This window comes from Artemia franciscana, chromosome 17 (assembly GCF_032884065.1).
Source record: "Artemia franciscana chromosome 17, ASM3288406v1, whole genome shotgun sequence".
Classification (NCBI taxonomy): Eukaryota; Metazoa; Arthropoda; class Branchiopoda; order Anostraca; family Artemiidae; genus Artemia; species Artemia franciscana.
In genome coordinates this window covers 17,634,034-17,651,652 of record NC_088879.1, presented here as the reverse complement: position 1 = coordinate 17,651,652, position 17,619 = coordinate 17,634,034, and the positions used below count along the sequence as shown (strand labels likewise).

Below are 17,619 nucleotides of genomic sequence, written 5' to 3'. Positions count from 1 at the left end.
TAATGTGGTTTGTTGTTTTTTGTTTTGTTTTTTTATTTGTTAATCGAAAAACAGAGGATTTCTCATTGTGATTGCCTATTTAATTGTCTGAATGGTATTCCCCGGAATTTAAGTTAAAATATTTCTATTCTAACATGTAATGGCTATTCAAAAATATTTCTTGAGTTCACCCTACTTCTTCCGAATTTGAGCTCTGGTTGTGCGCCCCTCTGTGAGTTCGGTATTGTTTTCTATTTTTTTTTTCATTTGCAACATCTTGTGACTTGTCAGGGTGAAAAAAAAATCTATGACATTTTTCCAACCTTTCTTCGTTTCCACTTGTCTTTTTTTTTTTTTTTTTTTTTTTTTTTTTTTTTTTTTTTTTTTTTTTTTTTTTTTTTTTTTTTTTAAGCTAGACTTGCCAGGTTCAGTTAAATTCCTCCAGGAGAAATAAAAAAAGCAATAAACGACAATATGTTTGCATGTCTAGATAGACACGATTTAAATGACTTAATTTATATTTTTCCTAGGCACGGGGGTCTGTGGCAAATCAAAAGAATACTCCTAACTTGCAGAAAAGTGAAAATCCTGATTCAGTGGCTTTAAATATTCAAAATGAATGTAGCAATGGAAACGAATCAAGCTGCAATGAAAGACTTTTGAAAAGGTATAAATTGGCTTTCTATTTTTTATGAAAGTGTAATTCCTAAGGGGATCTAAAAAAAGAGCTTAATTTAGCGATGTGGTTTTGTGATTATGGTTTTCCTGCAGTAATTTATTGTGTTTTTAAAGCGACATTTTTTTTAACAGATTGCTGGTTTTTTCCAGGACTTGCGAGTTATTTTAAATAATTTTCAGATTAGAAATAAAAAATAAGCAGTAAGAGAAAAAAATTGCTTGAAGAGCCCACTAAATTACTGCAAAAAACGCGTAACCAAAGAAGAAAACCTCTAAAATTATTCGTAAATCTTTTTCTGAGACTTTGAAAAACAGCTTTTATGGGATATTTTCATTGAAAAATGCTATATATATATATATATATATATATATATATATATATATATATATATATATATATATATATTTATATATATATATATATATATATATATATATATATATATATATATATTTTCATCGATAAAATAAAAAATTTCTCGAAACCCTTTAGATATGGAAAAATAAATTTGTTCCCTCTCCCTAAATTCTCATGAATTTAATCCACTACAGACCAGTGGCAACCTTGATTACGCGTATACACATTTAAAGAGGGCATATATGCTGGATACCCAAAAGCCATATATAAACTTAACAGCTTACTTTGTCAACAGATATTATAACAACGATGTCCATTCTGCTACATGTAATGCTAACAACACGAATTAAACTGTTAGAAATGCTGTTTTTTTTTAAAGCAGTAGGTTTTACCATTTCAGTAATTAAATAAAAAAAAACAAGTTTTTTCAACTGAAAGCAAGGAGCGACACTAAAACTTAAAACAAATAGAAATTACTCCGTATACGAAATGGGCTGTTCCCTCCTAAACGCCCCGCTTTTTACGCTAAATTTTGACCCTTTCTCACAACTCTTTTTTTTAAACAATAAAAAAACAATAAATAAAACAATAGAAAAGTATTCTAGTGAAGCTTTCTAAAAGCATTCTAGCGAAAGCTTTCTTTTGAAAAGCTCAATTGAAGAAAGAAAGCAAGCGGGCAAAGTTTTGAATGTAATTTAGACTAAATCTAAAAGTGATGAAACCGCACGCTGGTTCCTAGCCCCATCATACAAACATTTTCTTATAATAATAAACAGGAAAATTTTGATGTCCAAATAACAACCAATTTCTTAGAAGTCTTTAATGCTGCTATCTATTATTTAAAATTATTGCTGTTTGTGATGTTAGACAGGCATTAATCGAGTATCCCCCTGAAAATGTCCTGATAGTTTCAACTTGATTCAGTTCAGTTCAGTTCGTTCGCGCTTATTAAAAAACAGTCATAACATGCATAATCTATCATCCCTTATCACCTCAAAAATAAATACGCATTAAGGCTCTCCCTCCACTTCTCGATACAACCATGGCCTCTACCAACAAAGACATCCTTACAAGTCCCCACCTTTTCGTCCATTCGATTCGCTTACCCTTTCCTGAGATATCACAGATATACCCTTTTGACAACCTTAGGTACTCATACTACTACTACTACAGTAGCATCAGGACTCTAGAGCCGGGGCGAACGTCATTATCATAACCGGTTACTATCCATGTAACAGGAACGACGACTAAATAATTTGCATACTTTATTGAGAACATAATTTATTGCTTACTCTGTTATTTACTTTCCAGCAATAGGCATTGAGCCAAACAATCGGTACCACATACACCTCCCAAACTTTAATAGTGCTTTCATTGCTAACAAAATTAGAGTTTCCTCTTTTAAAGAAGTGATATTAGAGAGTTGGCCCGAGGCAAGATAATAAAGTATTGAACTGAGAGAGACATTATCAGTTTTTTTTTACCGTTGATCAGGGTTCTTTGAATGAGTCATGAAACTATAATATACAAGTTGTTTTTTTACAAATTTTTGTTAATGAGATGCACCATTTTAGAAATTTCAAGGGACTGTTAACTTCATTTTAAGCATTTACAAAAGAAACAATACGTAAATATCTTGGTCCAAATCGGAAGTCCAGATTGGTACTAAAGTGAGCTAAGACCTGATTTGTTGAAAAAAAAACAAGTCGAAAGTGCAAAGTGAACCCGTGCCACTCCCCCTGTTGTTCCTCCTCTTCCTCTCATTCTTTTTAGCAGAACGGAAGGCTTGTTGCTTCTTGTTCGAAACAGAATAACACTAAAATAATAGGTGTTAAGTTTGGAGTCAAAGTAAAGTTTGGCTAGTATATGATGCAGTTTAAAAAAATGACATATGCTGAGTTAGGTTCTATGTATTCGTGCACAGTAATATGGCGTCAGCTTGGACACATGGTCTATTTTAAAGTCTAAAAAAATGACATATGCTGAGTTAGGATCTATGTATTCGTGCACAGTAATATGGCGTCAGCTTGGACGCATGGTCTATTTCAAAGTCCGAAAAAATGACATAGGCTGAGTTAAGTTCTATGTATTCGTGCACAGTAATATGGCGTCAGCTTGGACATATGGTCTATTTTAAAGTCTAAAAAAAATGACATGCTAGAGTTAGGTTCTATGTATTCGTGCACATTAATATGGCGTCAGTTTGGACATATGGTCTATTTTAAAGTCTAAAAAAATGACATGCTGAGTTAGGTTCTATGTATTCGTGCACAGTAATATGGCGTCAGCTTGGACACATGGTCTATTTTAAAGTCTAAAAAAATGACATGCTAGAGTTAGGTTCTATGTATTCGTGCACATTAATATGGCGTCAGTTTGGACATATGGTCTATTTTAAAGTCTAAAAAAATGACATGCTGAGTTAGGTTCTATGTATTCGTGCACAGTAATATGGCGTCAGCTTGGACACATGGTCTATTTTAAAGTCTAAAAAAATGACATGCTGAGTTAGGTTCTATGTATTCGTGCACAGTAATATGGCGTCAGCTTGGACACATGGTCTATTTTAAAGTCTAAAATACTGACATAGGCTGAGTTAAGTTCGATGTATTCGTGTATAGTTATATGGCGTGACCTTGGACACATGGTGCATTTTAAAAGCAAGAATATGGATTGGGCGGCAGAAAATATAGAATTCAGTTGGTTTCATCATTTTGAAACTGCCTTTAAGGAATATCTAGTCTTTGTTTTTTCTCTCTTGAAAAAAAAACCTTCCGTCCCCCTAGCTAGGCCACGCTTTATTGATCAAATATTTCTATTTGATCAGATTGGAAGCAGATTTTATTCAAATAAACCGTGTTTTCTTTTTTGATGTTACTTTTAATCTTTGTCCTTTTTCTTTCTTAATATATCATTGTTATTTTAAATGATAACCTTTAGCTCATGTCCATCTCGTATTTAAATATCTCCCTTTAAAAACATATATACTTATTCTTACTCTTGTCATTTTTGTTTTGTACCAAAATCAGGCAAGGATTTACTACATAAACTCCGATAAACAGACGGAAGAATTTTTTTTTTTTAATCCGATGGAAGGGAGGAGGGGGAAACTGGCTTTCTTTAGGTTTTTTCCAATGAATATAATAAAATATTTATTCTTTGAAAAACTAGGGAGGAGAAACAAACACAAAGTAGAAACAATAGGGATTTGTTTTTTCAAGATAGTGGAAATCAATTCAGTGTATATTTCGGTCTTATGTCCAAGGGCCGTCTTCAGCACAACACGAGGAAGAAATATATAAATATATATATATATATATATATATATATGTATGTATGTATTCTTTCTCGTATTGTGCTGAAGATGACCCTTCGACATAAGGCCGAAATATACACTGAATTGATTTCCGCTGTCTTTAAAAAAATTCCCTATTGTCTCAACTTTCTTTGTGTTTGTTATGGAAAGGCAGTGTGGTCTTCGTCGCTATTTTAGGGATGAGAGAATAATCTCCCCTGCCACACTAGCCCCGCCCCTCAAGCAATTGGTTTTCTTTGTCCAGCCTATAGCTTCAATAATTCCTGTACATTTTTAAATTCACAGTTTTGCTTGCTTTAGGTTTTAATATCACCCTTTACTTTTTTTCTTTTTTTCAATCAGCTATGGAATATTTGCAAGAACGAGCCCTGCTAATTTGAAAGCTTACAGAGCTAATAAAGCATCTGGATTCGAGCTAATTTAACTTGTGATAGTGTATCCGTACTAATTTTTGGCTAGCTAAATAGCCTTGTCGGAAAAATTATTGTATATACTTTTTTGAGAGGACCAGAGACAAATATTCTGCCCTGCTCCTCGAAACATAAAATCTAAGCAGCACTTCTCTGAAAAATATATAGTAGGGTCGTAGGCTCAACGACAATAATATAAGGTAACAAATATAAGGTAGGCTCAAAACACGTATGATGTTCAAAGATGTAGTAAACGACCAAAGTACAAAGTTCGTCTTCTTTAGTGAAACTTACCGTGTATGCAGTTTTTAAATTGAAAATATTCGCTCCCCTTCAAATAACTGTTGTATAGTTTTGTATAGTTTCACCAGGTTGTTTTCAGATTAGGAATTTGCTGGGAGCTGCGGATCCAACCCAATTATATGTTTTTAATTTTAGAAATAGGGAAATATCCACGCTAAAAGTATCGCCTAAGAAAAAAAGACCTTTGGAAGAAATTGAAAATAAAATAGACGAAGCAGCAAGAAGATTAGTGAGTTCTCTTTTCTTTCTCATTTTGCTCTTTGCCCATTTAGATATTTATTTATACATTTTGATGTGTACGATTTTTATGGCACTTGGTATTAACCAAGTGACATATAGCAATCGCAAATTCTGTCGGTCTGTCTGTCGGTTCCGGTTTTGCTACTTTAGGCACTTCCAGGTAAGCTAGGACGATGAAATTTGGCAAGCGTATCAGGGACCGGACCAGATTAAATTAGAAGAAGTTTTCCCGATTTGACCATCTGGGAGGGGGAGTGGGGGGCCAGTTAATTCGGAAAAAATAGAAAAAATGAAGTATTTTTAACTTATGAGCAGGTGATGGGATCTTAATGAAATTTGATGTTTGGAATGATATTGTGTCTCAGAGCTCTTATTTTAAATACTGACCAGATCTGATGACATTGCGGGGAGTTGGAGGGGGGAAACCTAAAATCTTGGAAAACACTTAGAGTGGAGGGATCGGGATGAAACTTGGTGGGAAAAATAAACACAAGTCCTAGATACATGATTGACATAACCGGAACGGATCTGCTCTCTTTAGGGTAGTTGGTGGGGGGGGGGGTTAATTCTAAAAAATTAGAAAAAATGAGGTATTTTTAACTTACGAATGGGTGATCGGATTTCAATGAAATTTGATATTTAGAAGGATATCGTGTCTCAAAGCTCTTATTTTACATCCTTACCGGATCTGGTGCATTGGGGTGAGTTCGGGGGGGGGAACCTAAAATCATGGAAAATACTTAGATTGGAGGGATCGAGATGAAACTTTTTGGGGAAAATAAGCAGAAGTCTTAGATACGTGATGTACATAATTGGAACGGATCCGCTCTATTGGGGTGGGGGTTAATTCTGAAAAATTAGAAAAAATGACGTATTTTTAACTTACGAAGGAGTGATCGGATCTTCAAATGACGACTTATACTTATTGACGACATGACTGCCTGTCCATGGATTATTCTTTATAGTTGATTGTGTGTGGCTATGCTGTTTGACCTATGTGATTGTATGGATGAGTAGGGTTAAGGCCTCATTCAAGTGCTGGTCTATATTAATCACTAATTTAGGAAAACAGTCTTCCTTTTCTCCTTCTGTCTTCTTTTTTTTTTTTTTTTTTTTTTTTTTTTTTTTTTTTTTTTTTTTTTTTTTTTTTTTTTTTTTTTTTGTGTGTGTGTGTTTGTGCTGTTGCATTGGTGATTTCTCTTTTTTTCTTTTGTTTGGTAAATGACGACTTATACTTATTGACGACATGACTGCCTGTCCATGAATTATTCTTTATGGTTGATTGTGTATGGCTATGCTGTTTGACCTATGTGATTGTGTGGATGAGTAGGGTTAAGGCCTCAATCAAGTGCTGGTCTATATTAATCACTAATTTAGGAAAACAGGCTTCCTTTTCTCCTTCTGTCTCTCTTTTTTTTTTTTTTTTTTTTTTTTTTTTTTTTTTTTTTTTTTTTTTTTTTTTTTTTGTGTGTGTGTTTGTGTTTGTGCTGTTGCATTGGTGATTTCTCTTTTCATGATATGCTGATATTAATTCCTTAAAATGTTGATAATATTTAATTTATTATAGTTATAATAGTGAAAACATTTAATTTTTTTTTCAGTGAAGTGCAAATTATGTTCTGGCCTGGGAAGGCATATGGGTTTCGAGCCCTACTCATGTTAATTTCTGCTCGTTTTAAGTTCGACTCGGTTATTTATTGTAATTTCTGTTCGTTTTGAATTTGACTTGGTTATTTATTGTAATTTCTGTTCGTTTGGGATTCATTTATTTATTGATGCTGATTTGTGGGAGTTTTACGCTTGGTAGATTATTTCATTTATTTTTGCTCATTTTGATTTAATGGAGTTCTTTACTTTTCTTTGAAAAACTTATTTTGTGGAAAAAGCTTTTTTAATTAATTTCTGTTCGTTTTATATTGACATAGTCTTTTCAGGGAAAGAGAAAATAATAGTTTAAGTGTTTTTGGTTTTTATGGCACTTGGTATTAACCAAGTGACATATAGCAATCGCAAATTCTGTCGGTCTGTCGGTCTGTCTGTCCCGGTTATGCTACTTTAGGCACTTCCAGGTAAGCTAGGACGATGAAATTTGGCAGGCATATCAGGGAGCGGACCAGATTAAATTAGAAATAGTCGTTTTCCCAATTTGACCATCTGGGGGGGGGGCGGTTAATTCGGAAAAAACAATAGAAAAAATGAAGTATTTTTAACTTACGAACGGTTGATCAGATCCTAATGAAATTCGATTTTTGAAAGAATATCGTGTCTAAGAGCTCTTATTTTAAATCCCGACCGGATCTGGTGACATTGGGGGGAGTTGGGAGGGGAAACCTAAAACCTTGGAAAACACTTAGAGTGGAGGGATAGGGATGAAACTTGGTGGGAAAAATAAGTACAAGTCCTAGATACGTGATTGAAGTAACCGGATGCCCTCTTTGGGGTAGCTGGGGGGGTTAATTCTGAAAAATTAGAAAAAATGAGGTATTTTAACTTACGAACAGGTGATCGGATCTCGATGAAATTTGATGTTTAGAAGGATATCGTGTCTCAAAGCTCTTATTTTAAATCCTGACCGGATCTGGTGGCATTGGGGGTAGGGGGGGGCCTAAAATCATGGAAAACGCTTACAGTGGAGGGGTCGGGATGAAACTTGGTGTGAAAAATAAGCAGAAATCTTAGATACGTGAGTGACATAATTGAAACGGATCCGCTCTATTTGGGGGGAATTTGGGAGGGGGGCTAATTCTGAAAAGTTAGAAAAAATGACCTATTTTTAACTTACGAAGGAGTGATCAAATCTTCATTAAACTTTATATTTAAAAGGACCTCGTAACTCAGATCTCTTATTTTAAATCTCAACCGGATCCAGCGTCATTGGGGAGGCGACCGGAAATCTTAGAAAATACTTAAAGCGGAGAGATCAGGATAAAACTGGATGGGAAGAATAAAAACAAGTTGAAGATACCTGACTGACATAACCGGACCGGAACCGCTCTCTTTGGTGGAGTTGGGGGGGAGGGATAATTCGGAAAAATGAGGCATTTGTAACTTACGAACGGGTGATCAGACCTTAATGAAATTTGATATTTAGAATGATCTTGTGCTTTAAAGCTCTCATTTTAAATTCTGACCAGATCCTTTGACATTGGGGGGAGTTGGAGAGGGAAACCGGGATTCTTGGAAAACGTGAAAATTGAGGAATTTTTATCTTACGAATAGGTGATTGGATCTTAATGAAACTTGATATATAGAAGGATCTTATGTCTCAGATGCTCTATTTTTGACTCGAATTGGATCTGGGGACATATGGCGTTGGAGGAGGGAAACAGAAATCTTGGAAAACGCTTAGAGTGGAGAGATCGGGATGAAACTTGATGAGAAGAATAAGCGCAAGTTCTAGATACGTGATTGACATAATTGGAACGGATCTGTTCTCTTTGGAGCAGCGGGGGGGGGGTGTTAATTTGGAAAAATTGAGGCATTTTTAACTTAAGAATGGTTGACCGGATCTTAATGAAATTTGATATTTAGAAGGAATTCATGTCTCAGAGCTCTTATTTCAAATCCCAACCAGATCTGTTGACATTCGGGGGGGGATTTGGAGGGGGATATCGGAAATCTTGGAAAACGCTTAGAGTGGAGGAATTGGGATGAAGCTTGGTGGATAGAATAAGCAAATGTTGTAGATACGTGATTGACGTAACCGTACTGGATTTGCTCTCTTTGGGGGGAGGGGTTCAGTGCTTTAGCGAGTTTGGTGCTTCTGGACGTGCTAGGACGATGTAAATTGGTAGGCGTGTCAGGGAGCTGCACAAACTGGCTTGATAAAGTCGTTTTCCCAGATTCAATCATCTGGGGGGCTAAAGTGAGAGGAAAAATTAGAAAAAATAAGGTATTTATGACTTAGGAGTGGTTGATCGAATCTTAATGAATTTTGATATTTAGAAGGACATCGTGACTCAGAGCTCTTATTTAAATCCCGACCGGCACTAAGCCTCTGATTTTCCTTTTAAAGCAATCTATTGATTCTTAGAATTTTGTTAGAGCTCATACCATATGAGCTCTTGGCTCTTAGCTCTTCTGGCATTGTCACAAGTGCCATATGAGCTCTTATCTCTTGTTCTTTAAGAATTTATAGTTTAGCCTGCTATTTGTATGCCGAAGAATCTTTTTCAACAAGTTTGAACAACATAAACTCTTTTAAAAATCTGGACACAAATAGTGGTGTTTAGTTTATCCTTTAGTTGGCCTGAAAAATAAAACTTGATATCATTCCCCAAAAAAAATCTTTCTATGCTCTTTGACAGAGCATAGTTAAATTTTAAGAACAGAAGTAGTAATAGAAGCAGCTCCGAAAGTTGGAACTGGCAACCAGCATAAACACAGTGCTTTTTGATTTGATTTTAAAGCAAGATTTACTTTTAAACATAATGGGCAAATCGCGTAACTGTGGGGATTTGACCTGCGCAATAGCCATTGAGATACAGTTACAAGACCGTTCAGCTGTGCTAAACAAAATGGCTATCTTAAATTTTGATTGGAAGTGTTTGGAAAATCATGAGCTAATGTGAGGGCTGATTGCCCTCCAAACGCTTTTGACTCTTAAAAAGGGTGTTTGAAATTTGGATCTCCAATCAAATTAGCTCTTTTAAAATATCAATGATATTACTAGCTATGATAGAGCAGCGCTGCCTATTATATTGCTTATATGCCCTTTTAACGCTTGCATACCTATAGTTTTTTTGTTTTATTGAAACTCCCCCTAAATGTTTCAACTAAATGCCATTAGTGCCATTAGTTACAGTATTCATAGAAGTAGTATCAAAAGTACGCACATAGTTTCTTCAGGCTAGTTCAAAATCTGTCACAACTTACCCTGAAAGGGTGCACCCTTTTTTCAATATCCCCTTCAACACACGATGAAATTTTTAAATTAATGCCATCAACCGGTCCTGAAGCATTGCTGATATATCCTCTTGACAACCTTTGTGAGCAACCTTTGTTTCAATTTATTTCAATACAGTTACAACATTCCCAAAAGTTTCACCTTAATACCCTTAGGTTTATTGGCAGTAGTAGCACCAGTGGTTATAGTAGTAGCAGTACCACTATTAGTCTTAGCTTTAGTAGTAGCAGTAGCAGTAATAATATTAGTAGCTATAATAGTAGTTTTAGGAGTAGACGCAGTAGTATTATGATGCAAATAGTGTCTTTTGGTTAGTTCAACATCCCCCACAATAAGCGTTGTAAGTTTTAATTTCACGCACGAAACTGTTCCTAAGATATTGCTGATACATCCTTTTGACAACCTGTATACGGATGGCAGGTTATCATCCGTACAACAGAAATTTTCAGAAATATTCTCTGAAAATTTAGCCTTTATACCTTAGGTATAGTTATAATAGTAGTCACAGTAGTAGTATAACTTCTCAACTTAATACAACTAGCCATTGCTATGTTACTGTCAATTTGTTCTTTTGATAACCTGTATATTTATTTACTTTTTGAAATTTTCATCTTAATACTCTTAAACTTACAAGTAGTTGCAGTAGAAGTAGTAGTCGGGGCAATAGTAATAGTAGTAGCAGAACTAATAAATGTTGTAGTAGCAGTAGTATTAGTAGTAACGTCCACATATTGCCTTTTGGTCAATTGATCTTCCTCTTTAAGTATTATCTGAGTATTCCAACTTAATACACAAATCAATTCTTAAGATACGTTATTTTGACAATCTAAATGCACATAGTGTCTTTTGTTAGTTCGAATTTGTCATCAATGTTATCTCAAATTTTACAACATCCCACTCATGATGCCCCTGAAGTTTCCTCTTGATAAGATAAGCCGTTTCAAAAATATTGCTGATACGCCTGTATCAGCAATCTGTATACACATAGTATGTTTTGATTTAGTTCAACTTTCCCCTCAATATTTCCTCAGATCTTTTTTCAATATCGTCAGCCTTAGCAGTACTTGCTACAGAAGTAGTAGTTTTAATGATAGTAGTGGTAGTAGTAATAGTACTTGTGGTAGCATTAGAAGCAGTGGTAGTTTTGGTAGTAGTAGCGGCAAATATTGCCGGTTTGGTCAATTGATCATCTCCCTTCTCATTTCCTGAAAATTCCAAATTAATCTACTCAGTTATTCCTGAGTTACACCCTTTTGGCAACCCATATACACAACTTGTTAAGATTCAGTTCAACGTTCCCTGAAAGACTCATCTTAATGCCCTTCGTATTTTGGGAAAGTAGAAGTCAAACATGCATACCTTCTATCAATAACATATACTATATTTAAACAATGAACAAATTTCATAACTTGCAACGCTTGCCCTGATTTCTCTCAAATCACTTTGACTCATAAAAAGGACACCATAACTTCCAATATAAAATCAAATGACACCAATCTGAATTTAATACGACTATCCATTCCATAAAAACCTTATATACCCCAGGACGTAACTTAAAGCCCTTGCCCTGGGCTCTGGGGGGCTGTGCCAACCCTGGAGGCATTGTTATATGTTCTTTGGACTATTTTAAACAAAATTACCATCACACAATTTCAATCAGATACGTTTGGTGAAAAGAGGGGTAGTTTGTCTTCTTTTTGGGGGGGGCTAGTTGACTTCCATCACTATTGACTGTTAAAAATGAACTAGAACTTCTAATTTTTACCAAATGAGCCACGTCTAAAGTTTATAAAACCCTCCCTTTCATAAGAATCTTGAATGACCCGGGGGTATAACTTACAACCCTTGCCCTCAGGCCCTGTTAGTTTGTGTCAACCCCAAAAGCCTTGTTATATGATCTTGGACTATTTTGAATGAAATGACTGTCTCAAATTTTTTTATTCGGTATGTTTTGGGAAAATACGACGTGTTGGGGGGGGGGAGGGGTAGCACCCCTCTGATCACTTTGACTCTTACAATTTTCAGCTCATACTATCGTTTTCATTGTGGAGTATCATATCTACACACGAGAGGGGTTGGATCTCTTTCTTAGGATCTATATGAGGAACTGACACTGAAAGTACTGGCTGAAGCTCCTAAAACCACTTTGGAATCTGGATTTTTAGACCGAAAATTTTACTTTCTTTGGATATCAGAACCACGTACACCGTCCTTCCCCTACCCTGAAGAAAGATATATCCTTTCTAAATGACTCAGAGGTTCGGTCTTGTGCATTTACGACTGTTATTAGACTTTTAATTTGACGTCTGACATAGCCTACATATGTGCACATAAGTCCGGTGGTAGAATTGTTAAATATTGGGGGGGAGGGTACACGCCACTGATTTTTCTATTTAGGCGAAGAACTGTCCATTGTAAGGATCTCAAGAAAATACCCCACTCCCCTTTACCTTCCCTCAATGAGCAGGTATGATATTTTTTGGGTGCTGTTTTTACTTATTCTATGTATTATCTTTTTCAACTTAACCTGTTTTTATTTATTTCGCAGGATGTGCCTGTTGCTGCTTCAGTAGATCCTGAATCATCCTCTCTGGAATTTACTCATGGTGCAATAAATTCAGAAAATAAGTACTCGGCAGATAAGTGTCTGCATGAAGCGAATGAAATGCATTTGCAAAATGAAAAAGCGAAAATTAGAATTAAGTCTCACTCTGAGCTATTTGCTCCCTCTTTTCAAATAAGTGAACAGCAGAAGGTGATTTTTTATTTTATTTATTTTTTCTCTTCTTCAAATTATCATTTTCCTTCCATTGAATTTATGAAAAAGCTAGCAATAGAGCAGTGGGCAATAGAGCAATATGAGAGTAAATTTATACACATTACCATGTCGGCTTCTCTTGAGTAATTACCCTATGTAAGTCCTATTGTTTTTTTCCCTTATTCCAAATGAACTTTTGCCTTCTGAACCTTTTTTGGAGCTGAAGTTGTGTTTATTAATTGATAAATACTATTAACAAGCCAAAAACAAATAGCTACGTCTTCAAATTTTGAGTTCTGAGTTCTTTATTTAACAATAAAATCCATAAACAAAAAAATGCTTCAAGACAATCTCCCCCATAAGGCTCCATGGCCGGGAAAGAACAGGGGAGAAAAAAATACCAAAAAAAAATATAAACAAAATTGAGCCGCCCACCTTAATAATCTCCAAAAAATGACAAGCTAGGCAGGGGGTAGCACATGATTTCACCAACTCAATTAAATATCCAACTCAATCCAGAGACATCAACTCCAAGGGAAACCGGAATATAAAAAAAAGAGACAAAAAAACAACAACAAACAAAATTATTTACTAGCTAGAAAATCTCTAACATAATTTTTGAACATACCAAACGAGTGGCAGCTTCGTACGAACTCTGGGAGGGTGTTCCAGATCCTGTTGCAAGCTGTCAGAGGGTTGAAGTCAGACCTAACTGACGGTGTGTGAAGAACCAGTAAATTGTTGGAAGTGCGGAGATGATAAGTCGATTGATCAGAAACAAAAGATATATTATTACATAGGACAGCAGGAAGATGGCCGTGCAACTGTAAAAAAATGAAGGAAGAACAAGAAAGAAAATAGAGAGATTTCAAATCAAGCAAGGGTTTAAGTGAAAATCGGTTAGTTTCCTGAATAAGAGTCCTTGCTTTATCATAAAGTTTTGAAAGTGGCTTCAGAGACGAGGGAAAAGTTGACATCCAAATAACAGAACAATATGAAACATAAGACTGAACTAGGCTGCAGAACAAGATTCTAAGAATCGACCCTGGAAATATATATTTGAGCTTTCTAAGGATTCTGAGACTCCCGGAGACTTTCATTTTAATCAGGTCAATATGATGCTTGAACGAAAGATTTTCGTCAAGCAAGATGCCTAGGAATCGAACGTAACGATCCTTAGGTCTACTTAGAGAACCTCTTGATACATTTATTTCATTTAAATCAGGGCAAGTCTTTGAGACTCTGGAGAAAATGAGAAAACATGACTTTCCGACATTTAAGGCAAGATAATTTACATCAAACCACTGGATATCTCTTTCAAAGAGGGCTATCATCCTTGAACGAAGATCAGACTCAGTTCTACCAGTTATGCCTAGAGTACTGTCATCAGCAAAAGCTATCTGGTATCTGGTAAGGACAAACTCTTGTCACAGTTAGTGACGGATACTGGTTGACAAAGACGACAGCAAATGGTAGGTTTTAAATTTTTTAACCGCATTAATAAGGTCATTCACGTAGATTAAAAAGAGTATCGGTCCAATGACAGATCCTTGTGGAACGCCAAACTCTATTCCAGAAGGATTAGAAAAGTCCGGATGAACCGAGATGACTTGACCAGATAAATATGATAGAAACCATGAATAAGCATTCCCTCTTATAACGCTTTTCGAACATCAAGAAAAAGAGCAGCAGGTATCAAACCAGAGTCAAGAACTGAATTTAAATAATTCAAGAGAGTTGCACATGCATGCTCAGTTGAGTGTTTCGCCCTAAAACCAAACTGAAAATCATGAAAAAAGTGTTTAGAATTAAGAAAATCAAGAAGTCGAGAAAGCATAGCTTTTTCAAAAATTTTACTAAACACTGATAAAAGAGATATGGGACGGTAATTTGCAGGATCATTCCTTGATCCACCCTTAAAAAGGACGATAGCACGAGCACGCTTTAGAGCACTTGGGAAGACACCATTTTCAAAAGAAAGATTGACAAGTCTCGTGAGGGCACACACAATAACAGGAAGAATGAACTTGACAATCTTAGTCAGAATACGGTCTGGGCCAGAGGATGAAGAACCCCTCAAACAATTGACAATTCTGACTATTTCAGCTTCAGAGACAGGTTCCAATGCCATTGATCTAGGACAAGATGGTCCTAGATAAGACCTAAAATCAGGTAGAGAAGAAGAAGGACTTACAGAAGAGGCTGTAGTTTTGCCGATATTAGCAAAATAGGAAGTAAACGCATCTCGAACTTTTAGCTCACCCTCTACATTTTTCCCGTCAATCACAACACTTGAAGGGACAGAAGGAGGCAGAAAAGATGGCCTGATAACAGAATTGATTACTTGCCATGTCTTCCTAATGTCTTTACCGCACGCAGAGAATTTTCTATGATAAAATAACGATTTAGCCCTTCGGCAAAGCGAATTGTAAACTCTTCTATAAGCTTTGAAAAGTTGAAGCCGAGAATCACGCGAAAATGGCTTAGAGCACATGTAAGCCTTCCAAAGATAATTTTTCTTCCTCCAATTTTTAAGGAGTCCAGGGGTCATCCAAGGATTCAAAGGGGTTGTTCTTTTCGATGCTGGATTCAGCTGGGGTGCATCACATGTATCAAAGATAACTTCTTTCAAAAAATCATAAAACGAATTAAACAAAGAATCTATGTCAGATCCATTTTCGAAATACTCCACGAACAGCCTGCCAACCGTGACCTAAGAATATGCAAGCCCTGACCATTAAATTTTAAAGAGAAAAAACCTGCTTCTTGGCTCCTCCTTGGCAACGAATCGGAAAAATCATACATGGAAAAAACAGGAAAATAGTCTGAGATATCACTCATCAGTATAGAATTTCGCACCAAGGTCAAAGATGAAAAAAGTATTATCAAGCAAAGAAGCAGTAGTGTCAGTTATGCGAGTTGGACTGCATGCAGAAGGTAGTGTTCCACAAGCGATTATTGTCGAAAGAAAATCCAAGGACGAGGATGACCTCCGGTCACACAAATTAAGGTTGAAGTCGCCCATAATTACAAGTTCACATGAATGAAGTTGGATTATTTCCAAGACCTCAAGAGGGAACAGACCCACTAGGAGACCGGTATATTTTACCAACAATCAAAGTTTTAGCTTGGGTTTTATTCTCAATAAATATGGATTCAAAAGTTCCTTCTTCATTTCTTGACAGGTCATGTCTAACAGAGTACGGAAGATATTCCGAAACATAAACAGCAAGGCCATCTTTAGCCATCCTACTTCGATTCAAATATTCCATCTTGCACCCAGAGAGATGCAATAGGAATTCGTTTTTCGAGTCAAGGAAAGTCTCACAAAGACCAATGAAGTCAGGGTGGCCACTATGCACTATTTTTTTCAACTCATCAAACGAAGAGCAAAGACCCTGAACATTAAGCTGAAGTATAGTGAATCTATCATCTCGTTTGGATGCTCGATCTAAATCCGATATGTATTTACTACTAACTGAAAAATGGGGATTTGATGGTGATTTGTTAGACTGACCTACTGAATTATTTATCAAACTAAGAATATCAATTGGGTTATTTTGAAGATGAAATAGTCGCTCACCTAAGGAGGAGATGTCACCCAAACTAGTGCCAGACAAATTCAAAAAAACATACAAACTATGATCCATCATGTGCCACTCACCACCCAGCTTGGCATCTTCATAACAATGACATGTGGACAGCAACTAGGCAAACAGAACGATGAACTCATTTTTTGAGAAAAAAGAAACTGAAACTCAGTGTAGCCAGGTTGGGATGTATCTAGACAAGTAATTGTACATTCCTAATAATGTCTGTAGTTCCTCCTGGTTTCGGGGTGCGGGCATGTTTTCTAACGCCTGGGTTTTCTCTGGGTCTGGGGCGATGCCGCTTGTTTTCAGTCTGTGTCCAAAGTAGGTGATGGAAGTAGTGTCGAAAACACATTTTTCTTTGTTGAACCGCACTCCCTTGTCTCTTGCGGCTTGGAGTACTGCCCTCAGCTTGGCGTCATGTTCAGCATCACTACAACCAATGCCTGCAATATTTACCAACGATCAGCCCGATATCCAGTTCTGTAAAGACCTCCTCCATCTTTCGCTGGTATTCGTCCTGCGCTGAAATCAATCCGAATGGGTATCGGTTCCATTTATACCGGCCGTACATGGTGTTGAATGTTGTCAACTCAGAGGATGATTTGTCCAACACCATCGACCAGTATCAATTTCGGGCATCCATCTTAAAGAACTTCTTTGCACCTTTGCACTTTGCTGCTACTTCATCAAATAAGGGTATAGGGTAATGCGGTCTCTCAATTGCTCTGTTTAAATCAACAGGGTCCAAACAGATCCTGAGTGACCCATCTGCCTTTCTCACCAGAACCAAGGAACTTACCCACTGTGTTGGCTTTGTCACTTTTTCTATGACTCCAAGTGACTCCAGTCTGTCTAACTCCTCTTTGAACTTAGCTTGTAGTGCAAAAGGAACCCGTTTCGGCGGTTGTATAGTAGGGATTGCATCCTCTTTCAGATATATCTTGCAGGTTCCAGTTAGTGTCCCTATGCCCTCAAAGACATCACTGAATTTGTTTAAGAGTTTTTGGATGACTGGTCTGAATGGGGCTGGATTGCTGACACTGAGGACAAACTTGATCAGCTGAAGTCGTTCGCTGGA

The 17,619-nt window shown here is 36.4% G+C and overlaps 1 protein-coding gene across 3 annotated transcripts in view; it reads left to right on the top strand.

Moving 5' to 3' along the window:
* The window catches only part of LOC136037943 (uncharacterized), a 70,740-nt gene that overhangs the window by 36,091 nt on the left and 17,030 nt on the right, over positions 1-17,619 (top strand). For all 3 annotated transcript variants that reach the window (XM_065720817.1, XM_065720818.1, XM_065720816.1), the window contains exons 6-8: positions 510-646; positions 5,180-5,273; positions 12,739-12,945. In XM_065720817.1, coding sequence (XP_065576889.1) covers positions 510-646; positions 5,180-5,273; positions 12,739-12,945 — 438 coding nt within the window. The remainder of the gene's footprint in view (positions 1-509; positions 647-5,179; positions 5,274-12,738; positions 12,946-17,619) is intronic.